At 38.5% G+C, this 26,375-nt stretch overlaps 1 protein-coding gene across 1 annotated transcript in view; it reads left to right on the top strand.

Moving 5' to 3' along the window:
* Positions 1–25,446, top strand: part of LOC139716826 (cGMP-dependent 3',5'-cyclic phosphodiesterase-like) — a 53,063-nt gene extending 27,617 nt beyond the window's left edge. Inside the window, exons 6-20 of the mRNA XM_071628358.1 lie at positions 7,126–7,189; positions 9,057–9,117; positions 9,877–9,937; positions 11,156–11,272; positions 12,392–12,430; positions 12,911–12,984; positions 13,890–13,967; positions 15,365–15,487; positions 16,841–17,034; positions 17,979–18,066; positions 19,122–19,244; positions 19,912–20,011; positions 21,560–21,672; positions 22,825–22,970; positions 23,814–25,446. Of these exons, the coding sequence (XP_071484459.1) occupies positions 7,126–7,189; positions 9,057–9,117; positions 9,877–9,937; positions 11,156–11,272; positions 12,392–12,430; positions 12,911–12,984; positions 13,890–13,967; positions 15,365–15,487; positions 16,841–17,034; positions 17,979–18,066; positions 19,122–19,244; positions 19,912–20,011; positions 21,560–21,672; positions 22,825–22,970; positions 23,814–24,108 (1,676 nt within the window). The 3' untranslated portion in view covers positions 24,109–25,446. The remainder of the gene's footprint in view (positions 1–7,125; positions 7,190–9,056; positions 9,118–9,876; positions 9,938–11,155; positions 11,273–12,391; positions 12,431–12,910; positions 12,985–13,889; positions 13,968–15,364; positions 15,488–16,840; positions 17,035–17,978; positions 18,067–19,121; positions 19,245–19,911; positions 20,012–21,559; positions 21,673–22,824; positions 22,971–23,813) is intronic.
* Positions 25,447–26,375: the final 929 nt, after the last annotated feature.

Here is a 26,375-nt window from a genome sequence, read left to right on the forward strand (position 1 = left end):
CTCAGTACCTATCCAAAGTCTACTTATCATTATTCTCTGTTGGTCGAACCTTCAATCTCCTTTGAGTAGTTTCCTCTCTTGAAGTTCGTTTCTTTCTCAGATCTTCTTTACTTTATTTTTCTTTGCCTACTCCATTATCTCTTTGATCTGTGTCTTTTCTCTCGTCTCCTAGTCATCCCACTCTCTCTCCTCTTTTTGTTCTCCTTTCCAATTCTTCTTCTTCTTCTTCTTCTTCTTCTTCTTCTTCTTCTTCTACTGGTTAAATCTGCCTCTTTCAATAAGCTGAAGATTCTTAGATAGATACACTTTGTAGATAGATAGATAGATAGTAGATAGATAGACAAATAATGAATAGATGGATAAACAGATAGATAAAGAGGGAGAGAGATAGAGATAGAGAGAGAGAGAGAGGGATTTTCACATGTTTTATAATGAAAATAACCAATATTCAAATAGCGCCTTTTCTATACAGACTCAAAGTTCTTCAACAATTTCAACAAAATACAAGAAATCAACAGTATTCTGTGCTGAACTTTCCTAGGCCTTTCTGTTTCTTTGGGTTTTTTAAATCTTTATTCCAACTTTCCCTCCTTTTAACCTCTCCTGTCATTCTAACTCTTTGCTCCCGCCCGCCCCCCCACAAACTTTTAGCCCTTGCCTGCATCTTGGGTTCAAGATATACTCTCAATGACCCTTATGTTTCAACTGACTCTTCTTTAGGACGCATTAAACAAAACTATGTTTGTCTGCCCATCAAAATAATTAATAGAGCTCGTTAGAGTGCAAGGACATTTGGAACGAAATACCCTTTTCCCGGACAAGGTCTGGAGTCTTCTTCAGCTGAACTTTCAAAGTTTACCCCCTGCCAGGTCATTAAAGTCTGTTTTGATTAGACCAATTACTGTAGCTGAAACCTTTTGCTGAAGTACATTAAAGAGGTCACACACTCTAGAAAGAAGCCACAGTCTTCATCTCTCCCTCTCTCTCTCTCTCTCTCTCTCTTTCTCTCTCATTCTTTCTATATCTTTCTGTCTATCTGTGTATTTGTTTATCTATCTTTGTCTATCTATCTACCTATCTATCTACCTATCTATCTATCTATCTATCTATCTGTGTATTTGTTTATCTATCTTTGTCTATCTATCTACCTATCTATCTACCTATCTATCTATCTATCTATCTATCTGTCTATCTACAGTATCTATATATATATATATATATATATATATATATATATCTATTTATCTACCTATCTATCTATCTGTTTAGCTATCTATCTATTTGTATCTATATACTCATATATCCATGAACCTATATTGACCTATCTATCTATCTATCTATCTACCTATCTATCTATCTATCTATCTATCTATCTATCTATCTACCTATCTATCTATCTGTCTATTTATCTATTTATCTATCTATCTATCTATCTATCTATCTATCTATCTATCTATCTGTTTAGCTATCTATCTGTTCATGTCTGTCTCTCTGTCTATATATATATATATATATATATATATATATATATATATATATATATATATATATATATATATATATATATATATATATATATCTTTATCTATCTGTCTTTGCCTTTTTCTTTCTCTTTCTGTCACTCCTTCATGGTCTCGTAATATTCTTGAACCAGTGTCACATCATTATTGTTCCCACATTAATGCAAGAATGTCTTAATGCATTCTAATAAAGAATGATTTTTATCTCACAGTGATAATGTATGCACAGTTTGGGTCATAGGGTCAAAGGTCATACATTTAAGAGTGCAGAGTCCATATCAACATACAATTGTATTTCAGGCAAAATATGATGATACATTTTAAGTTTTGCATTCTATGAAACCTAGTTCAAGTGTAGATCTCGATAAGGTCATTGATCATTCCTAGTACAGTATGTATAGTACACATCTGACAAAGGTCAAAGGTTAGGATCAAATTCTTCAATCTGTGATACATTAACATTTGCAATAATGCAATAGATGTTTATGAACATCAAACCCAATATAGACATTTTGAATTCTTCAGAAAATGACTAGAAAGGAATAGCAATATGATTTTGAATAAGTCTTGCAAAGGTTATGAATAAAAGGTTAGCTTTGTAGTTTTTACTGCTATGAAATAATTAGGTAGATAATCAGCTTAGTTTCATCAAACTCAAAGCAATTATTTTTTATCTCATGATGGTAAAAGTGACATGATGCATTGCCGTCGGCAATATTGATGATTAGTTTGCTGTGTACATAAACGAAAAAACAAAACAAAACCAAGAAATAGATTAGATGCTATAATGGATTGTTTTCAAATGACGCTTATTTCTAAAATCGAAATTTCTGATCCTCAATTTTAACAAACGTCAGGGAAAAAACAAAACCAAATCAGTGAGAGATAAGGCATTTAATATCTGAAGTTTTGTTCATTCCTTGAATATTTGCAATATTTGTTTGTTTCATTTGCTGCTGGTACAAAAATTGTTGTCATAGAGTTCTGGCTGCATTTTTGTCTGTCTAGAAAGAAGTAGGAAACAAACCGGCCAAATGAGTAAATAACAATTCACTGAGAGCACACGACTCAAAGTATATTGAGATAAAGTGAGACTGCACACAACAACTCTCCGGTTCCATGAAACCTCATTCTTCCCAGGGTTTGATGAGACATTGATTTTCTCTTTCAATCAAATTTTCATTTGCCTTCCCCATCTCACCCCTCCCCAACCTTTCACTAAATTGATATTTATGAAATACATTCATGCTTCAAATATACCGTTTTCCTAGGGTTTTTTGTATTTTATACGAAGTGCAAGATATCATACGATGATATTTTGTTACACCACTACATCAACAAATACAGTGTTTCAGACGAAATGCAAGAGGTTTGTTTACATCCAATTTCGACAGTTACGCTGGTTTAAATCCAAGTCGCTCGCCGGTCAACTGATATCAATTTCAGGGAACAGACAATTGAGATGAGACAAGAGAATTTTTCTCACCATCAGTTTTGTGATTATTTTTCTCTTCCAAACGTCGGAAACGCCAGATTGCAGGGCTGCCCTTTCTGGAAATTGAAGTCCCAGTTTATTGCATTTTCTCTTCTCTCCCAGCGAGATGTACTGTAATAGCTTCAAGGGATGTTATGTTTATGTCCAGGGTCTGAATAACAGAAAGAGAGATCTATAGGCATAGATGTATATGGTTTAAAGAGAGGAGCGGACAGAAACGTATGGTGAGAGATAAATAGGTATGGAGAAGAGAAGGATGTACACTAAACTGATGGAGGTACTTGGAATAAGTGTCAGTAGGACTGTGTGGCTGATGCAGTATACATTACCGATGGAAATGTATGGAAAAGGTCTGCATAAATCTTTTGAGTGGAAAACTTGAATATCATTGTCGTCCACAAATCTTTTTTCTTTTTTTTTTCTTCTTTTTTTTTTGCGATGGCCACCACCTAGGGCAGCGAAAAGTGCAGTAAACCTGTTCAGAAGTGTCTGTCATTTGTGGAGAAAGTAGCATGACATATTGTGTGCACAGTTTATCAGCATGTATATCAGATGCAAAGTTTAAGCTATATATTTCATTTTCTGGTATATTCCTTTTCTTTATGTACTTATCGATGGATATTTACTTTCTTGATCATGTATTCATTAATTCTGTCTGTCAGTGGACTCTGCAAGTTTATATCAATTGACTCTTCATTTTGAGATTACTTTGGGCAATGCAAGTTTGGCAGCTAGGTTGCTGTAAACAGGAGTTGTTCAAGAGTAGGTCTTCTTTGACAACATTTTACTCACTACAAGCATTATTGTGTTGGCACGATCAGTGTGTCTTTATTCCAGTAGGCCACAATTTGTGGGATATGCCAAAAAGTGTAGCTACATCTGCACCATGGTATTTCTGTGTTCTTTATCCAGTGATGGGCAGATTTGAGGAAGATAAGTTACATTTAGCAGATGTCACAGATACCACTCTTGTTACATGTATCTCTGAGATTTGTTTCATTACATAACCACTGTTTGTAGGCGTACAGTTATCAATACATTACCTTTTACCATTACAGGGTGTGAAGTACATCTGTGAAGGGTGGTATTACAAATCCACCTGCATTTCGTCAAATGGCTCTTGGGCATGTCAGTCAAAATATTGATATATGTCATGGATTCCTGCAGATACACACAATGCCTGAAAAATCTGCCTAAAGTTGATCAAACATTACTGATCATGTATTCATGAGCTTTGAATTCAACCTCTGATGTTTATTCATGTTGATAGTATCACTTGTATCAAGTGACTTTCCTCCTATTGGTGGATGGTATATATCTTGAGATTTCTCAAAACTTGTGCCAGATAATGAGAGAGAACAGTTTATTTTGAAACAGATCAAGGCAACCTCATAAGTCTGTGCCTTGAGCTCAGGCGAAATGCATGTAGTCTTGAGGAAAAATAAGACCCGAGGGGGATGAGCTCATCTCCACACTGCTCACAGTGCATACCGGATGAGGGGGAAATTCCTCTCGTATCGTGATAAGATTCCACCGAGCCCCAAACGATGGGTACGGGAGAAGAGAGACAGCATACAGGATGATTCACAGTCTGCAAGTTAGGAGGAATTCCCTCAGGCAGGTGATAAAAAGGCACATCGGTGAAAAGGAAATCTTTCCATTCGTGTTGGTGCACCTCGGGCAAGCTACTGTGATGAAAATGTTTCTTTTGCCACATCATAACAGGATTGGTAGAGTCATCTTTGATGAAACACAACGTCATATTGCAGACTTTGTTGATGCAAATGTGAATATTTGTTTGGAATGTATATGTGGCCTGACAGCACAAACCTGCATATGTCAAGTTTGTAGTGGCCTGGAAATATGTGCTTTGGGTCTACAAGTGTTATTATACAAGTTTTGATATTTTCAGAAGGTGGAACCTGCAATGTACATCTGAAGTTTAGAATCATCCATCCCATTTTGTAATTCTTTTTTTTATTTGTGTAGATACACCATCATAGTGATAAGTTATCAGCAGCGATAATGTAAAAAAAAAGAGAAAATAATGCATAAAATGTACTTGATGAGTATGCAAAGTTTCAGAGTAATCAGGTTATCTCATTATAGCAGTGGATGTCGAAGATTTGAATCCTTTTCTCTGTTTTTGTGTGTGTGTGTTTGTATGCTTGTGTGCGTGATAGAGAGTGAGTCAATGTGCTTCAATGGAGTCCTCAACTTGAAAAATGCCTTCTTATGATAAAGCTATCGGAGTTTGACTTTTTGACTGCTCGTTTTTTAGATGGTTACATACATTCAGTACCAATCATTTTACCCATTATCTTGCAGCTGAAAATATCTTTCTGCAGATTCTGACCTAAACTAAGAAATCCTGGCAGGGTACCATTTGACTGAGTTTTGTGATACAGCAGCACTGTGTTGCAAACATCTGTGAGATGTCTTAAGATGGTGTGCAGAGTGAATAGTCATGTGACCCCTCCCTCCCTCCCACGCCTGAGGGTTGATACAGGTGTGAGTCCATTCTCATCCATTCTCTCCTCCAAGAGCAGAGAATTAGGCCTCAGAGAGCCTGTAATAGTGCAGTCACCACGCAGCTCCATCATAGCATTCTATCACTCCCAATAACTCCCATCTCAGCCTCCTCCTCCTTCTCGTTACTATGGAGACAGGAGTTGCTGTTGGAAAGTTGGTTGGCAGAGACTGGTGCCCTTCTAACCCGTTTCTACCTAATGTTTTGGAGTTGTTGTTTTTTTCTTTGTTGTGCCTCTTTCAAGATGTGGACATGATGAAAGAAATGATCGGCACCAAAATGTGATTTAATGTAATTTAACTGGAAAATAACAATGTGACGCATTCAGCCATTTCTCACGAATTATATTGATCTCCATGAGGTCATTGGAAAGTTGAATTTCATTTTTTGTTGGTGTTGTACTTTACTAACAAATAACCTCATAAATTTCTGTTTCTTTATAAAAATATATATATTTTGTTGAAATTTCTTATTCTTATTTTTTGTTTCCATTTTTTTTTTTTAATGAAGAGAGTTGCATTTTATTTTGTGTTGGCTCTCAAATTACAGTGTTCACCTGTTTTTTCTAGCTTTGATATTCAGACATTGTTTTCATGTCCCATCAGAACAACTTGCATAATAGTAGTTATGACGGTGAAATTTTACTGATCTCCATGAAAGTTGTTGTTACTCTTTGCTTCCTTGGCATATTTTCAGGAAATATCTATTTGTTCAATACTGATTTATCAGCAAACAAGCCAATGCTCCAAGCATACATGCTCAAAAGGCAAATGTACTGCATTTTGACCAAGAGGAACTGACCAGGGCCCCGTTGCATAAAAGTTACTATTGTGGTAACTTTGCCATCCAATGGTAACTACCATGGAATTCTTGATTTTGATTGGCTGTTGAGTATCGTTACCATGGTAGTTACCATTGGATGGCAAAGTTACCACAATAGTAACTTTTATGCAACGGGGCACAGGTGAAAAAGAAACCCCAATAGACCATGAAAATTTAGTTGTGAAAATTTTAAACCATGGAATATCTAAACTTACAGTGTATCTTTGGAAATTATCTTTCTGTTATTTTGACATTTTCCCGTTTTCTCCTACTGTCACTTTGTGTTTCCATCTTTTCTTTACTTCTATTTCTGTACTGATTTTGATTTTGTACTGATTTTCTTTTATACATATGTGTCTTTTTACCTCTCTATCATTCTACTCTTATATGATTTAACTGTGGTTTGCATCATCATGAAAGCCATATAATGTCGGGAAATGAATTTCTCGGTTTTGGGCAGAAATTTATTTGTTGAATGATAAGCTTTAAATTGATATAATTTGCCTAATTCATTACAGGGGAAATATTTCAAAACTGTAAAGGTTATATTGCCAAAGCAGGCTTCAAGCACATCTTTCTCTCTTGCTTTAGTAATCTATGACATACATGGGTAATGCGATGCTGTGCCACAAATGGCCATGTGTTTGTTTCTGTTTTCTTTGTCTCTGTCTTCAATGTTCTTGATGATGTTCATTCTGCATGTTTGACTCACTTTTGTCTGTGTTTTCTCCCCCCTTGCTTCCCCCTCTCCTGTGCAGATGATGTATATGTTCTCTTGAGGGAGATCATGCAAGAAGCAAGGAACCTGACTCAGGCTGAGAGGTAAGTGAGAGAGAGAGAGATAGAGCAAAGATTCTGCTGGTAGAAGTATCTTCCAACATCCCTCCTTCATTCCTTCCTCTCTCCTCCACCCCTGCCCCATTTCTTACTGTCCAGTATCTGGTTCTCATATCTCCTCCACATCTCCCCCTGTTTCCTACCAGCGACAGGTTCTTCTCTCCTCCACCCCTCCCCCATTTCCTACCAGTAACTGGTTCCCATCTTTCCTCTTTATAGCGGAGAGATGGGAGAAACTGGTAGAAAACAGGGGAGGGGTGGACTACCCCTCCCCTGTTTTTTATCAGTAACAGGCCCCTCTCTCTTTTCCCTCTCCAAACTTTTCTCCCTCTCCTATTCATCTTTCTCCTTTTTTTGTTTCTTCTCCATTCACCTCCTTCCTAGTCCTCTCCATCTAGCCTCAGTTTGCAAAACTCATCGTCTTCCTTCGCCCCTTCACCTCAGCCCTTTGTTAACCCGTTGAGGACGAGCTAATTTTGCTATAACACACATTTCCTGTAGACACCTGCCGGAGCATACTCAGGTCTAGTCCTCAACAGGTTAAGTTCCACATGCTCAAATGCATCGCCGCACCCCTCTCCTGTCCTCCCCTCATTTTCCTCCTCATCCAAATTTTCTTAAAGACACTTGTCATATTAACCCGTTGAAGACGGGCTAAATTTGCTACAACACGCATTTCCCATAGACACCTGCCCGAGTATACTCGGGACTCGTCCTCAACGGGTTAAGAATGTACATCTCAAAAAGTGGCTCCTTCTCCACTGTTACCTCTTTCCCTCATCTCTTATCTTCTCTTTCTCCCCTCATCCTCATCCTCATCCTTCCTCTTCTGGTTGCTCTCTCTCTTTCTCTCTCTTTCTCTGCTCTCCGTCCCCCGATGTCTTCACCCGCCAGTAAAACCAATGAGCCAATCTATATTCATGCCCTCGACCATCCCCTGTAAAGCATGCTATATTGCTGTTGCGATTCATTCCCAGAATTGATCCGCACTGTTGCCTCTGCCGCTGATTCAGTCTCGCCTCTCTTTGTTGCGACAGATGCCCGAAGGGTACAATCTTACATAATCACATTTTGGACGTCGTCGTGGTGATTTCCATTATCTTCAAATCTGGCATGTCATAGGATTGTTTCCATTCCATTCATTGTGAATTTACCATCAATGTTTGTATTCTAAAGATAGATATAATTTTGCATTTCCATGAGCCTGCTACATGTTGACTTCAGGGGAAGCTTTTACCAATATACATGTAGGACATGTTTTGGCATCAAGGTGATTGAACTCTCAGGTATAGTTTTCGCCGTCTCATAACAACTCTCTAATTGCAAAGACAGACAGTATTGATTTAATGTTTATTGCGTTTTCCTGTAAGGACTGCAAAAGGGGTAAAATTATATCATGCTGATGAGGTTATTGATTTGTACTTAGAAGATTATTCCTTGTAGCATCACAATTACCATGCCCCCAACTTCATACATAGTAAATGTTGGGCTAGTTCACTGGTTCAAGAAACATGATTTCTTCGGAATGATTTCAAATAGTACATACCCCAGCATAGAGCTCTAATCATGTCTTACAAATAGAAACTAGCTACATGGTGTATAAAACATGAAGAAATATGAGATGTATAATATTCCTCAATCCCCATGGAAGGGAAGATATGTTATGATACGGCTTGTACATTATTTCCAGAACTTTTATTTCTCAGTCTTTTTTTTTATTCAACCCCCCCCCCCCCCACATTGGAATGCAGCACTAATGAGTATTTACATCAAATGTATTTTACTGAACAATGATGTATATGCTGGTATGCAGTGAAGAAAGTTTTTTTGTTCTATTTGTCCCCCTACCCAGATGTTCCCTGTTTCTTGTGGAGAATGAGGAGCTGGTAGCTAAAGTCTTTGACGGTCAGCTGGTAAGGGATGTGATGGAGCCATCATTGTGACCTATGACCTTCTCCTCTTCATTTTTTTTTTCCACAGAGCCATGCCATAGTAAAGCCCCTTGTCTATTTTCAAACTAGAAATAGGGTACACGTTATATAGCTTTTATATAAACCATGGCCTTGATTAAAGTATTGACAGATTTTTGTTCAAAACTGTCATTTATATACACAACTTTTTGTTTCCCTTGTAAATCATAGAACTGATTTCATACATGTATCTCTTCTAAAACTATGTCATGAAATTAGATTACCATCAGCCAATCAAACTGCAGAGACTATGTAGCTCATTTCATAATTGAAATTAATAGAGGTGTAGCTTGCTTGAGAGCTTAAATGCTTAATCTATATGGATATAAAATCATTTGAATTTGAATTTGAATTGAAATGTTTGACGAGATCAGGGACCTCTTTTATAAAGTACAGTATGCTTTACAGTCATGAACTGCAGTAATCGTTGTTACCCCAGCGACAGTTTAAATGCTTAAAGCTGATTGTTTCTTTACTGACTGCCACCATAATAACCAGAATTGTTGCAATGTACAATATTTGCATAGCAATGTCTGAAATGAGCCCAAGAGTTTGAATTCATACCCAAAAGTTTTCCCTAATTGGATTTACTTATGTACCAATCAATATCTTTCCACTTCCCTTGCATCCATGTATGACATTATTCCTTCCTTCTCTCTCTCTCTCTCTCTCTCTCTACTCTCTTTTCTCCCTCTTTCCAAGGAATCTGGTGAGGTTAGGATTCCAATCACACATGGCATCGCGGGACACGTCGCCAGCACTGGTGAGGGCACCATTCCTCCACTGCCAGCAATGCCGTATATAAAGAGAGTCTGGCCAACTCGGTTTTCGGCTCATGAGTTTTGAAGCCTGTGATTGGTCAAAACTGGTCCCGTGATCTTTGTGGAGCCATGTCGTTTCCAAAATGCACTCATAGGCAGTGCCCATTGTTAACTACATGTACACCTCATTTGGCTTGGTCATATTGTTATGTCTGAGCGTATACGCTAACCCCCTAACGCGTAAAATGTGCGGTAATAAACATAGCGTGCAATTTAGCAGTTGTCCAGACTCTCTTTATATATGGCACTGACTGGCAGCAGCCAAACCAATCAATGCCCCATACTGTATAAATGTAGTATTGTACCAGAGGAAATACATACATGTAGTCTGTTGAATGAACACTTTTTGATAGTTGAACAAATATGGATTTTCATGGGGGGAGGGGGGAGGAGGGAAGCAGAATCATGGGTAGAAAAAAAAAAAAGTGCATGATTTATGGAATCAAAATTTGGTTGGTACAACTTGCACAAGAAAGTGAGCTCTGTGTGCCAGAAGAGTTAGTGGAAAACCAAAGGGAGTGATCCATTTTAAGTATAAAACAGAAGATCATGGGCATAGGTGATTAGTAGAAGATACGTATTGCACTGTAAATGACAGCTACATTGACGAACAGGTTACATTCATTACGGAATGTCATGGTCATTATTAGTGATCTTTCCTAGATATGCTATTGCCTGATCCTTCTAAAGATGTTGATAAGATGCCTGAAATGAAAAAGGGGGATCAAAAAAAAAAAAAAAAACTTCCATCAATTATTTTTCTCATATCAAAACAAGTCAGAGATCACCATGAAATTTAATGCATGTTTCCTGTCACTGCTGATTGTAATTTTACCCCCCACTCCCATTGTAAAGATATAGAGATGAGTATTAACACAGTGCGAGTAAAGAAGACTGTCTATGTTGTGAGATCATTATGCTTTGTGTGGGCCAGTGTCATGTTTGCTTTTAGTAAACAGTCACAATTTAGCTTCTGGTCATGATTGTATTTCATTTTAATAAATGTATTCAATCAATCAACCAACTGACTGATTAACCAACCAACCAATCAGTGAGTCTCAAAAGTTAACTGCCCTGACAGTACTGCTGCAAGTTTATCTAATGCGAGAGTGTTCTTAGTCATTAACGAAAGATTTCTGTGCAATCCCACAATGCACCAGGCAAGATCCTGAACATCAAGGACGCCTACTCACATCCGCTGTTCTACCGAGGGGTGGACGACAGCACCGGGTTCAGGACCAGGAACATCCTCTGCTTCCCTATCATGGATGGACCAGGTACAGTGTCCAGCGGGACTAGGTCCTGGTATGGTGGTGGTATAGGTGCATGGTGGTTCCGTGGTTATGGGCCCTGGGATCTTAAACTGGAGGTTATGTGTTCAATGCCTGTGCTGTGCATACATCCTCAGACAGGGCGTTTAACCCAGCATGTCCCTGTTGACTTAGGTGTTATAATGCATACATGGCATTGTTAGGTAGTTTAACATGACTGGGCCCTCAGGAAGAGCAGCCATTAAACTGATTAAACAACGACCTGTGTTAATAGAACCGTTCAGTAATAATTATTATTGTCATAATGGACGTATCACAATGATTTGTTTTTTGCAAGACTTGATGATACAGCCTTCCTATAAAAGTGATTTATTTGTCATAGTCTGTGCAGTATGAATGGAGGTTAGAAGACGAGCCTACTTCATGCAATCTGACATTCGAGTTGATAATCAGACCGCCAAGTTGTATTCAGTGGCATCAATATGTAAGGGTCCTTGAACTTTATAGGGCCCATTGGCAGCTTTCCCCTAGACAATGAAATCAGTTGAGTTCTACATGATCCACTTCCAAACTATCTAGTTCTCTGTCTATGTTAACATTTTCCTGAATTTTCATGAACTTTCCCCATCTTTGGAGCATGACTGTAAAGCCCACTTGGGCATTACTCTTTTTAAATGCATTGGGTGGATTAAAGAAAATCATACACAATTCTCAGTTCTGTTTGCAAGGAAAAGCAATATAATACTTCAGCAGAGGTTCATGATGGATGTTGCTTGTGAAGTACCGGTACGGTTTGATGGTATATTTGCAATTCATCATTTACAGCCGAGACTGAATTACAGATGAATTTGCAGTTCATGCTGAAGTACGGTTGTACAAGTTGTAGGTGGTGAATGAAAAGTGATTGAACATACATAAATGCATATAAACATGATATGAGCGTACATGTAGTTAGAATGTTAAGTGTCACATTTTGGAAGCTACAAACTTTTTGAGTGATGATCACATAAAATAATAGAGTCAATGCTATGTATAGAGATATTCATTCTTCACCTGTACCATATATCCAAGTTTAGAGGTAGAAATATAATCTTATTAACAATCAACTTATCTCTTCCTCCACAGCTGTGGTAGGAATTGCTGAACTATGCAATAAGATCAATGGTAAGTCTGAGAAAATTTGTGTCAAATTATTCTATGTATACATGTAGATCCAGAGACAGAAAGTGCAATTTTTTCCTTTTTTCCTGTGTCTTTGTCATTGCATGTGTGATAACATAGTAGACTGACAGAATTTTTAGAACCATACTTCCATATGAATATATTTGAATATTTCTGTACTTCTATATGAATATGTTTCGATGTTTCTGTACTTTTATAAAATATATTTCAATATGTTCTGTTCGTCCAAGTAAATATATTTCTATATGTTTCTGTATTTCCATATAAATATATTTCAATATGTTTCTGCTCTTCCATATGAATATATTTCTATATGTATCTATACATACATATGAATATATTTCTATATGTTTTTATACATCCATATGAATACATTTCTATGTTTCTATACTTCCATATGAATATATTTCAGTATGTTTCCTTTTGCTGATATATTGTCTTTCTGATTGTCTGTTTATGTAGGTTTGTTCTTCACCAAACATGACGAGGATGTGGCATCTGCTTTCTCCATCTACTGTGGTATCAGCATTGTACATGTGAGTCACAGCTTATGTTATTACCTGAACACACACCACATGTAGTCGCTATGAACACTAGAGGGCAGTATTTGCTCTATATGTCAGATAAAATCTTGTTCAAAGTTTGATTGGTCACAGGTTTTAAATATGCAATATTATTATTCAGGAATAGATAGACAGTATTGTGTTAGTCCACAGTATGTGAGTATGAATGGATCAAACAAAATTAAATGTGCGCTTAGAAACACCAGTATAAAGCACCTTATAAATGCAATTATTATCATTATCATTATCAATGAAGAAAATTGTTTTTGTGTTGTTTTTTTAGGCAGAAAATGGGAAAAAAAACTTTTCGAGTAAATTTGTCATGCAGAAGCAAACACCATCCATTACGTGATTGGAAATGTGCTTTAACAGTAGTAAAGTATAAAGCTACAGCTGTCATATATCAAATTATAGAGTCTTGTGTTGATATAGGTAAAGGGCCATATGTTCGTTGTTTTTCCTTTGACTATTCAAGTTTCATGTATATATATGAAGAGTTTGTTCGCAAAAACCGATAAGTCCATTTTTGAAGATTTTGAAGTACAGTCTCTGTCATAAAGTACAAAATAATACCTTTTAAATGATATATTGGTAACTACATATAAAGGTATATTTTTGAAGTTATGGTCAAAAGAAACATAAATTTTCTTATTATTCTCTATATTTTTCTTGACCTTTATTATTCTCTATATTTTTCTTGACCTTTAATCGCAAATATCTCCATTTGGCAAATATGGACTTATCAGTTTTTGCGAACAAACTCTTCATATGTCAAGTCTATGTGATATGTTTGTCGATGTAACTGATAGGTCCTATATACCACTCAAGAAATTACTTTTTCTATTTCAATATATTCTTTCGGTCGTTGCCTCTTGCAGAGTTTGTTATATAAGAAGATGAAGGATGCTCAGTATCGCAGCACATTGGCAAACGAACTGATGATGTACCACATGAAGGTGAGACATTTCGTCTCTTCATTCTTGTCACATTATACACGTTATTATTTACTCTCTATCCCTAAACCTGTTCCTTCTCAGGGACTTGGACAGTTTGCACAATGCCGTGAGTTTTTCTGTACTAATCGGCAGTCAAAGCACACAATGGATTGACAATACAAAGCTGTCACTTGAGCATCTAAACTGTCCACCTATGCATGTAGTTTCCCCTTAGTTTTCTTACTGAGTCATGAAAGTAGTCATTAGTCTCTCTAAAGAATATGAAGTGAGCTAGCTTACTATTCAGTGAGATTGTGAATGATATAGTATACTGTATGTAACTTTCTCGTACATATTGTATCAGTGTTCTATGCATAGTATCAGTTCTGTGTCTTTTTATATACATGTATATGTGACCCGCTACAACAAAAAGGTCCTAAAGTCGCGCACGGTCGAAGCCGTGAAAATCGAGTTTGAAGTCAGAGCATTAAAATTGGTCCAAACTTACGATTTTCTGATTTTGATATATTATTGGAGTCTAACATGTCTTCTATCATCTGTCGAAATTTTGAAGCAAAATGATCAAAGGAAAGATAAAAAAATAGCGTTTTTCTGAGCCATGTTTTTTGGCGTTTCAACGAAGCAGAAACTGGTTCGAAAATTTGGATTGAGCGCCACAGATAGCTTCCGCCCCTAACAATGACCAGAGTGATCTCATTGGTCAGTTTGCTGCTTGCTGCTAACCGAAGCGTGAAGCTCGCACACTGCCCAGTCGACTGGTGCGTGCGGCCGGGGTGGGGTGCGCTATGCTCAGCCGCTTCTCACATCCTGGTCACTGATTGGTTGGTGAGGAGACCGCCGACGCTGATGTGCTTGAATGAACTCTTGGGGGGTTGCTAGGGCTTACCTTCTATTGTCCAGAGGTGAAAATTGACTTGCGTGTCCCTTGATCGCGATTGCGTCGAAAGGAAGACTTTTAGGGCGCTTTTCTCGAAACAGTGATTTTCCAGACGTCTCGACATGCTCTCTTTTAAACATCGGTATCTCTGCAGCCGATTATGTTTATAAAATGTGTTATTTGTCAATTTAAAGAAGAAAGATTAGGGGACTATATCATGCAATTTTCAAATAATCGATCTCGCCCGACTTTAGGATCATTTTGTTGTAGCGGGTCACATATGCTCCTAATCATAACACCCACTGGTAAACCATACGTACTCTTTAGTTACAGCAACTTGAGTGAGCAAAATTTATTTTAACATGACGGAGTGAAACAAAAGAGTTTCTGAGGAACTTCATATCAAATTTCTACATAATATCTTGAAGAGACATAGTGAAAGGTATTTTTAGTAACAGTAGTTCATGTTTGTTTATTTGTGTGTGTGTGTGTGTGTGTGTGTGTTTGTCTGTTTGTCTAGGTGGCTGAGGATGAGACAGAGAATGTGGTCAGTAAAAGTGTGCCGAGTGTCTCGGAGTTCAACCCCAGGATGGCAAACTTCACCTTTTCACCTCGCTGTATCCCTGATGGCGAGACGATCAAGGTGAGGATGAAAAAAGACAATTTTAACCCTTTCTGTACCAGGGACTTTAGACTGTGTGTACAATGCTTTGGGATTTTCTCAGCTACAATTTGTAATTCACACTCAAAACACACACAGGGTTTATTACATTGGTTGTTATAGGCAGGTGGCCTCTATAAACAGGGCCTTGCACATCATTTTTCTCTTGGGAGGATTGTTTTTAGTGGCTGTATACGGCAGGTGGCCATTATAGACAGGTGGCTGCTAAAGCAGGTTTGACTGTATATAATAGAGTTTTCTTGCCATACCCCATCTTGATGGACAGGTACAGGTTTTATTAGGTTTTTTGAAAACAAGCATTTACCACAATGACCTACATTATGAATGCTTGACACCAAAGGCTATGAGTTATGCTGATACGATTTACCACTGATTCAGTTGAGGGTAAGAAGCATAAAAGGATAGGAGCAAAAGATCAAGGATCATGTGGAAAGTCTCTGAATGAAGATGATATGCACCTTTCTTGAGTAGTATTGCAGTGTGTTGTATTTGTTATTACTGTAGATCTGTTTGACTGTGTGCATTAAATTCACACTTTATGTATCAGGTAAGAAATATTAGATGATTTTTGAAGGAAGGCGTTCGCATGGTGGTGTACATAGCATATGCTCGGTTTTTGGTTCACCATGTGTGAGTCCTTAAAAGGACTGTTAGAATGAAAGAAGGAATGAGAAAGTAGGAGAAGAAGCAAGAAGTTCAGCGAGAGTATTCTTTCTGGAGTGTGTGTAGTCCTGAAAAGGACTGTGAACCAGAGAGGGTTAGAAGAGGAAGGAGAAGGACTATAGAAATATTGCTTGAAATCTGATACAAGTGAAACAGATGAAGGATACATATATCGCAATCTGTAAACTACACTTTAATCAGCAATCTAACAACTTTTATCCTAACCCATCTTCTTCAACGCCCATTTTATCCCCATCCCTCACCAATCCCCTTATCCTACCCACTCCTGTCCGCTCCCCTGTCAATCAATCACCCCATCCAACCATACCCCCCCCCATCAATGTCCTAATCAAATCCCATCCATGTTTATCAAATCCTCATCCCCTCCCGCCCCTACGACCTCTCAATCTTACCACAACCCTGTCCTCTCCCCTATCAATTGATCAACTTTCCCCCATCAATGTCCCAATAAAATCCCATCCATGCTAATCAAACCTCCACCCGCACCTCTCCAACCTCCCAATCTTAACCCACCCCTGTCAACTCCCCTGTCAATCGATCACCCCCCCCCCCCAACATCAATGTCCTGATCCAATACCATTCTTGTTAATCAAACCCTGCCCCCACAACCCCCAATTTTACTCCATCCAGGCATGTCTGAGTATGTTTGAAGACATGGGCATGGTCAATAGGTGGCGTATCAACCGGTCAACCCTGGCCAAGTTTATCATGATGGTCAAGCGGGGCTACCGGGACCCGCCCTACCACAACTGGTACCACGCCTTCACCGTTGGTCACTTCTGCTACCTGCTCTACAAAAACCTGAACCAACTCAATGCCCTCAGGTACAGCCAATAACTTCTGACCTTTTACCTCTCACCGTATACCATGGCGTCTTTATTTTTCAACCCTTTATGTGCCATGTTTGCACACCTGACTCAGTCGACAACTTGCCAACTTCGCATATTTTGCTCAGTGAAACGGAGAGGCACAAACCAATGAATAACTTGTAATATGCCACAGTACAGCATGCATATTAAAAACCTCATAGCCGTAGCTTTGTCATGAAATTTACGTCACAGCAAAACATGTAGTTTTCTCTACAACTTTGCTGTGCTGTAAATGAAATGTTACATGGCTTTGAAAAACAGAATGCTTTCAAACAGCACTTATCCGTCTTTGTCTCAGAATAATATGGCACACACAGGGTTTACACCATGGCAGACAAATAGTTAAAGGGGAGTATAAAATGAATGGTCTCAATCAATATCAAATTAAACTGTATAGGAAATTAAATGGATGGGTAAATGCAATGTTTCTTTATATTCTTACCTCTCTTGAAATTATGCTTGGATATCAGTCACAAATATCTCTGCAGTGGAATCTCAGTGGTCCTTGAACACATCGCTGTAAGAATTTTCTTTGAAAATGGATGTTTTTCCTTCCAACTTCTTAAATGCAATTGACATACTTTTATTTTCATTTTAAGTGCATGTTAGATGTGTTATTTTTCTACAATATATTTTCCAAATCAATTTAAAAGTTGCAGTTCAGTCTCTTTTATTGCTTTTTAAGCTACATGTAAGCCAATGCATAGTAATTCCAAGTTATTACGAGTCTGACCATATTCCACCATCTTAACGTTTACTTTCAGCCTCGACAACAGGCCCTGAGTTTTTACTATGTTGTATGTACTGGCATCTTTTTAGAAATCAGTTAGTACTCACTGAGACATGACTGTGTTAACTTATCCATCCCCTTGGTTTCTTGCCCTCTTTCTTTCCGACAGTGATCTGGAGACGTTTGCGCTGTTTGTGGCATGTCTGTGCCATGATCTGGATCACAGAGGGACCAACAACAGCTTCCAAGTCCACTCGGTGAGTCTAAGTCTAGATTTTTTTTTATTGCTCTACACCAGTGCTTCCAGAGTCATTTTTTGCTATTTGTTTTGTCTGTTGTATATTTATTATCTTGGCAGAATTGATGTGAGTTTTCCAGGAAAAGTGTGACATTGAAATTGTCATACTTCACACATGCTTAGTCACTGAAAACATCTTTCTGCATACAGATATGTGGGAACCTTTTATCAACTAATCAGTAATCTTTGATGAACCTGTGAGGACGGTTTGATTTTGCTACGACACGCATTTCCCATAGACGCTTGCCCAAGTATACTCGGGACTCGTCCTCAACGGGTCAATTATCAATGTTTTGTCATTGCATGCTGCCACACCAATAGATCAAGTTACAGTGAGGCACAAGTCACTCAGTCACTTAAGATGCAGTTACCCAAGTACTGTAAAAGTGGATATGTTTGTGTAATTCGTCACGCCAGGCTGGGTAAGGTGAATTTAGCTTGTATTAAATTCAACAGTATCAAGACATATATACATAGTGGTGCATTTAGCAAGCAGAAAATATTGTGTACTGTATTTTGGGGCTAGTTTCTTGTGGCATGAATTGTGTGAAAATTTCCACACTGCAAGAATTTCCACTCGTAACAGTATTAGTTTGCCTTTCTAAGAAGAACTTCGACAGATCAAATTTGAATCTTATGAGAATAAAATGAAATAGTCTGTACTGTGCAGCCTTCAGGCAGATCGTCTCCTTTATTCAAGCACTGTCATACCAACATAATGTTTGATATCAGCCAAGATTATTGATATGCATGTACATAAAGTGTTTGCTTAAATCTTTCATCTGGTTGCATGGATGATGCAAGGAATTTCCACAGCCAATATATATTTGTGCTGTTAAAACCCTAAGACTCGTCCATCATTCTAATGTTTTCTTGAATTGAAATTGAATTGCTCTTGTATCTGCAAAGTTGTCAGTATCGACTGTATACAAGAGAGTCTATTTCTGTTGAATCGATAAACAAATTGAATTGGACTACATTTTGGTAACCGTTGTATCTCCACAACTCTTCCAGCAATCAGTGCTTGCCGCCCTCTACAGTTCAGAAGGCTCTGTCATGGAGAGGCATCATTTCGCTCAGGCCATGTGCATCCTCAACACAGAAGGATGCAACATCTTTGAAAACCTGAACAGAGAGGTAAGGAAGACGTCCTCGTCAAGTTGACATCTTGACCGGTGTTTTACGCTCCACTTTCTGACTTCAACCTCACACTCAGTTTGAATGCCTATTTTTCTGTGCACATTCAGTCTGCCTCTTCGTTATATGCATGTGGCCGTCACAAGTCAAATATTAGGCCAGGGAGAAGAGAGGGTCTCCGGTGTTTAATGTGCGTAATGAGTATGGAAAGCTTCATAGGTACAAGAGATTTTAGGGTACCCAGATCCTATTGATTGCACATTAAGCAAAAAAACTAAAAAAACAAAACCAAAACATATTTCAAAATAGTGCAATAAAAAGAAAGTACTCATTGTTGTTATGTGTTTTGTCATGATTACTATTTTCAGTACTATTTATTTTCAATTCTTGTAAATTTTTTTCATCATCTTCTTTATATCATTTTTAGTGATATTATTGTTGTTGTCACCATTATTAGTATCAGTAGAAGTACACCCAGTGGTAGTTAAGTAGCAGTAGCAAGAGTAGTAGTATTAATAGCAGTAGTTTGGTAGTAGCGGTAGTACTACATGTACATGTAGCAGTATTAATGGTATGGTAGTAGTAGTAGTGGTAGTAATAGTAGTAGTAGTAGTAGTATCACCATCATCATCATTTTTCTTTATGTTTCCATTGTGCACTGTTACAGGATTACCAGAAGGCACTGGACCTGGTCCAAGACAATATCCTAGCAACGGATGTAGCCCAGCATCTCCGCATCCACAAAGACCTGGAGCAGATGGCAAAGGGTAAGCACCTAGTCTCATGATAGTCTTTCTTCCAGGCTTCCATGGGTCAGGGGTCTATTAATAATGCACTCGTTTACCTATTCCCAGAGACTCCAACCCCAATCACCTTCTGATTGTGAGATTCTCCCGCCTGAAACCCCTGGCAAACGGGAGACTCCAATTTGATGTGCGCGAAGTTCCTTGCTCTAGGGTTCTAGATGCTCTCTCGTGCTATCTAAGGCTTATTTTTTCAACATACAATGATATTAAGTAAGAAATCATTTCAAGCGGGAGACACAGAGCCAGGGCGGGAGAAATTAAATCTCAAGCGGGAGAACGGGAGATTTTGCAAAAAAGGGATTTCGGCGGGAGATCTCCCGTTGAAAACGGGAGGGTTGGAGTCTCTGTATTCCTATTCAGTGAAAAGACTTGTAAAATCACTTTCTTTTGTACTAGTGGGAAAAAGGTCTATGACATTTTTCTCATCTTGCTAAAGGGAATACATCGTCTTTTTATGGTTTTTTTTCCGTGTGACATTTTGATATTGATGCGAACATTATCATGAAAATAGTCTAGATGCAATGCCTTTTCATGCCATTCAGGTGGTCAAAGCATTATATTAAATGGGTTAGTCAAATACCGGTTAGTGATTGGCTAAACACAGTCACGTGATGGAGGTACATTCGTTATGTTCGCCCATGGGCGAACATTCTTGTAATGTTCTCCCATGGGAAAACATTTTCACGGAACAAATGACAGAAGGCCTAGGACCGCACGTGCACAGTGAATTTGGCTCTGCGCGAGCGAGCGATGGAGTGCGTTGTGCTGGTGGTTGACGTTGACGTATTTGACGTAACTTTGTTTGACTATTACACCTAGATAATATAACAGATGATGACTTTTGTTGTCGGGAACATGTACTAAACGTTCCACCCTCAGCGTTTGAAATGCTATTTCGGGAGGCTATAAGTCCCAAGACAAAGTCGAGGGACTTATAAGCTTCCTCAATAGCATTTCAAACCCTTCGGGTGGAATATTCGGTATGCTCCCTCCCCCTCCATTCATCATCTATATATTTTTTTAATTGGCTCCTACAGGAAGTGGATGTATTTAGACTGTGTTTGATCCACTACCATGGTACATGTAGACCTCAAACTCTTGCAGATTCAAGTCTTGAATCAACACTAAATATGCCTCAATCATCGAGAATGAGTTATCTGTTCACTTAACTATTAAAGTTGTGTTGTGTGTATTTTATGGAGTGTTCAAAAAGTTGCATCAAAGTTGATGGCAGTGTTATTGAAGATAGTCTTTTACAGTACATACGTTGTACATTTGTACCTACAATACTTCTCAGTCAGCAATTTTCATAGACTTGGAGCGCTGAAAAAAAAAAGTAGATAGAAAAGAGATATAAGAGAATACTCATGGCTATTCAGAATTGAATCAAAAGGTAAGGTACACTGTGTTTTTACTTGCCCTCATGCAAGGAGAATAATGGCATTGAATAGTTGTATAGTTGGGAATGGTGTGTTTTTACCTTTCATCCCATTACTTGTGTTCTTTCAGATGGCTATGATGTTAAGAACCCCAAGCACCACCAGCTTCTAATGTGTATGTTGATGACGTGCTCCGACCTCTCAGACCAGACCAAGAACTGGTCCACCACCAAGAAAATCGCTGTGAGTACCTGGTCATCTCGTGTGTGTCTACCTCATTATCTGAGAAAGTTTAGAAGTACGTTTTAACGTGGTGGATGGATTCACTGTCGGGGTCACACCAAAGAGCATCATTAACATACTAGTAAACGGGAGTTTGTTTAGTGATGCCACATCTTTGTAGTGCTTTCTTTTATGGGTGGGGCAGGTATCAGGAAGCAAACTAATGATGAATAGGCCTTTTATTATTATACCTAATTTACAACTTTTATGTACTTACTTTCATCTGTATTTTGTCATAATAACCTTCCTGTCGAATAAAGTCATTTGCCACACTTTATTTGGCTTATAATGACTTATAATGAGGTTGAATTGAGAGGATAATATGAATGCTGAAAGGAAAAATCTTGGCAAATGCTCTGGTCTGTGTAGGGTTAAAGATATCAAACTAGATTATTGTTATAATTTCTAATCATTGATGGTACAGCTTCTTGTCTCGATAGTGCGTAATAGGCTTGTTCTCAGAAGGTGAGGTTTAAGACCCAGCACAGCAAAGAAACCCAACGAGTTGTTTACAGTTATTTCTATGTAAATAGCTGCATATCACAATTTAAATTGAGTGGGTTGTTGGGACATTTCATGAATGAAAAAATGTTGCTTTACCACCTCCCTGAAAATTTGTCAGGGCAGAAGTGAGCTACAAGTTATAATTTTCTTTTGTTTGTAATATCTGCAAACAATTGAACATCATGTTATTTTTGCTTTTTGTTTATCATTCGAAATTTGTGTCCAATTTGAATTTATTATGTTGTATATTCTGTTGAAAAGAAAAAATGAAATTAGGGTTTGAATTGTATTGAATTGTTACATTATGTGTTACACTTACAAAGATAACAACAGTGAACAGAGCAAGTGTGTGAATGACTGCCGTGATGGTGTATAGTTCAGATACTGCCAGATGTTGTGATAATTTTCCATCCCCTGGGGGGTGTTTCATAAAGCTGTTTGTAAAGTTACGAACGACTTATGAGCGACTGGTAATCAGTTATCGTGCTGAATTATGGAAATTCTGATAAGTATAGCACATCAGAACTGATCACCAGTCGCTCGTAAGTTGTTTGTAACTTTATGAACAGCTTTATGAAACAGGGCCCTGGTTATATTTCTCTCTCACAGGAGCTGATCTACCACGAGTTCTTCAGTCAGGGAGACCTAGAGAAAGCCATGGGGCTGGAGACCCCTGAGATGTTTGACCGGGAGAAAGCCTGCATCCCAGAGCTCCAGATTGGCTTTGTGGACCACATCGTCATGCCTCTATACAGGTCAGCAGGGGTGGATCTTGATTTTGGCTAAGGGGGCAGGGGGTAGTTAAAGTTAGAGTCATGACAAACAAATACTTCTCTCCCGAAATTCACTAACTAGCTAGAAAAAAAAAAGAAGAACAACTCAAGGGCGGGTTAAACCCCCAACCCCTCCCCCATAGGATCCGGCACAGGTCCAGCCTTTCAGACTCCAAAGATAGCTTGAAACATCAAATTTCAAATATCCTCTCTTTGCTGAGGTCCCTTTCCCATATCCTAGTCCAGCATAATTTGGACACTTTTAAAGTTTGTTTGATTGTTGTTGTTTTGTTGTTGTTGTTGTTGGTTTTTTTTTTTCTTCAAGTATAGACATGTCTGAAATGTCACTCTATTTTTATTTTTCTATGCAGGGGTAGATAGATATGTGTATGCTTTTGATAATATGATATCAAACTTGAAAGGTCAGGGGTCACTTCCTAGTGCCTAGTCAGATGATGATAACTGGATATCTGCTGGCGATAAGGCCAGATTATTTTCAACAGAAACATAGCAGTAAACTAAGGCTGTGGCCTGCATGCCAGCGCAACCAAATCATGGTCATTCCAACCCAGCATATCACAGCCAGCTTAACTAACACACATAATCATGTATGGGACTGTGCAGTATGCCAATGAGCAACTTGATATCATCCAATGAAATACAGGGTAGATTTTGATTAAGATGGACCAGATGAGACCATGCAGTCTGCAGTTATCTTGATGTTAGATTTCAGTGTTATATTTCAAGAAAGCTGTTAAGGAATGAGATACCAGACAATACTAATGAATTGTTTTGTGGCATCTTGGTTCCTGTTCCCCAATGCAGGGTCCTCGCCAAGGTCTTTCCTGAGGCCAAGGTGCTCGTTGATGCTGTGGAGAGCAACCGGAGGATGTGGCACAAGCTGCGAGACGAGACCAAGGCCCGGCGGCTCAGCAGCACCAACTCCCTCGACTTCTTCCAGATCCAGTTCAAGAGCGAGATGAACGGACAGGAACTGACTGAGGAGGAGGAGAACCAGCTTGCAAGCTGCCGAGAAGAGGAGGAGGAGGAGGAGGAGGGAGATGCGTCGCCGGGGGCAACAGAGGATGGCAAGCGAGACCACAACGACAACCACAATTGAGAACAGATTGTCATCACTGTTGAGGTGGACAAACTGTGAACTCTCAGCAGATTTAGTTGTTTGTTTTTTCCGTCAAACTTTGTGCACCTCGAGATTTTTGGAAAGTTGGACGCTCCTGTCAGTTTTTAGATCTACCGGTCACTGCAGCCTGTCCAATCCATGATGTTCAGATGATGACAGAGTGTGGAGAGCTTAATGGATGGGTGACTCGGAGAGCGCTGTAGGAAGAGCAACATGAGATGGAACCCCGCTCGATGATTTGTGAAGAGGTCGCCCAAAATGAGACAGATCATAGGAGGTGCGTAGAGATATGTTTTAAAAGGAGATGCTTTTGATCAAGGATTCCTGCCAGAAATGCGGCCAAGCCATGTGGAATTGGGACAAAGACTAATAGTGGAGGATTCCACGCCGCTCTGTTGGAATAGTAAGAAAAAGGCTCAATCCACTCTTTGCCTACTCCAGATGGAGCCGTGTGCTAAATGTGTTAGGGTTGGGAGAAGTCAGAAGTAGTCATTTGGTTAAGACCTCCACTGATGTTTTGGCGTTAGGGAGTGACATGTTTGATATGGATTTAGAAATGCAGCCATTGGTATTCCCTTTACCTGCGAGTGCACTCCTACTAGAAATGCAGTATATAAAACAGTAAGAGCTGATTTACATTGTTCAAGCACTTGATTTTGAATATGTTTTTTGTTTCAATATTGTGTAGTGACAATGGTTTCAGCCAAGAAACAGCAGAAGATCATTGCATGGAGAGTTGGATATGGTATAACTGCAGAGTATATAATGTGCTGAGACATGTACGTGAACATTCAAACTTGAAATATCGTTATAAAAGTGTGTGTGTAGTTTTTATATAAGTGCTGTTTTGTCTCTTGGGTAATGACAAACATGTATGTTGTCATGTGGACGTATGGTTATAAACTCACTCTGGTAACTTGAAAACAGCTGTAATCACGCAAAAGACTTTCGCTTTTTGAGCAAAAGTAATATCGAGGACAAATTCATGAGAGCACAAGAAATTTCTCCAAGAATTATTGAATGCACTCCTGTGGACATTGTATCCTTAATTATAGTCGACCACTATGTTATAGTATTAAAATTACAAAGCGCTTTCTTATGTATTTTAGGAGCACTTGCATCATAATTTTTAATCACCTCTCCGTTTTCTGTACTTTTTATTTGTGAGTATCTACAAAAAAAAATACCGCACAAAGAAAATCAACAACCACACTTCCTCTTCTTAGCTCTGCTTTGGAGAATTATGCAAGGGTATATTTATTGCAACTGTACTGAAATAACACATGTGGAGAATTTGCAAGTTCAGGTCTATATCATTTCTTGGTCCAGCACTATCCTGTGAGAATAAAATAGCCATTCACTACATTTTGTATAATACAGATGCTTTTGGAAATACATGTAAGTAACATGCACACGGTATGGTTGTACATAATTCAGAGAACCGATTTTGTATGCTAATTTTTGCTTCATTACATTTTGACCTGTGCATGGGATGTCACATGTGAACACAGACATACTTCATGGAGATATGCTGGAAATGCTGTACTGTAGAACAAATCTGGCTGTTTGAATGTATATATGTGTAGCGTCATTTTCTTTTTAAATGTACATACGTATAAACAGTGACATTATTACAGTGTCTATTAGTCTTGGTATTCAGACTCTGTATCCTTTAAGCTTATTTGTTGTTTCCTGGTTGTACTGTACTGATATTGGAGCAGTCATGTAAACAGCAGGACTGGTTTGCAGTAGGCTTATATCTGGGTATTTATTTTTCTCTTACGTACTTCTTTTTTCCTCAGGTTTGTCTGTATGTGCAATTTGTGTGCAAAGAACCTACCCTCATACATTGCCTCATGGATCTACCATTAGATTGAGTGTTAGTTTAGAAGCTATCCAGATGCGCCGTTTCTTTTCACAGATGCGAGTCCTCTCTTGGGCCACAGGCGACAAATTAGAGGTGCTTTTAAAACACTGACACTTGTCATACAGGATCTCAGATCATGAAGATTGTATTCAGGTTTTACATGGCATTACCAAAGCTGGACAATATCTTGTCTGTGATATTTTCTTGCCTGGTTAACCACAGCTCTTCAATGGCTGGGCCCATACTGACGTGTGCATGAACAAAACAAACAAAAACAAAAAGGGCTAATTTTGAAGCATCCCAATAAAACACCCTGCAGAATAATTGGCAATGTAATTCATTGATGTATAAAGTGAACTGAATGAAAGTGTTTATTGTG

This window comes from Diadema antillarum, unplaced genomic scaffold (assembly GCF_040938485.1).
Source record: "Diadema antillarum isolate AM-2024a unplaced genomic scaffold, OU_Dant_1.0 scf00000070, whole genome shotgun sequence".
Lineage (NCBI taxonomy): Eukaryota > Metazoa > Echinodermata > Echinoidea > Diadematoida > Diadematidae > Diadema > Diadema antillarum.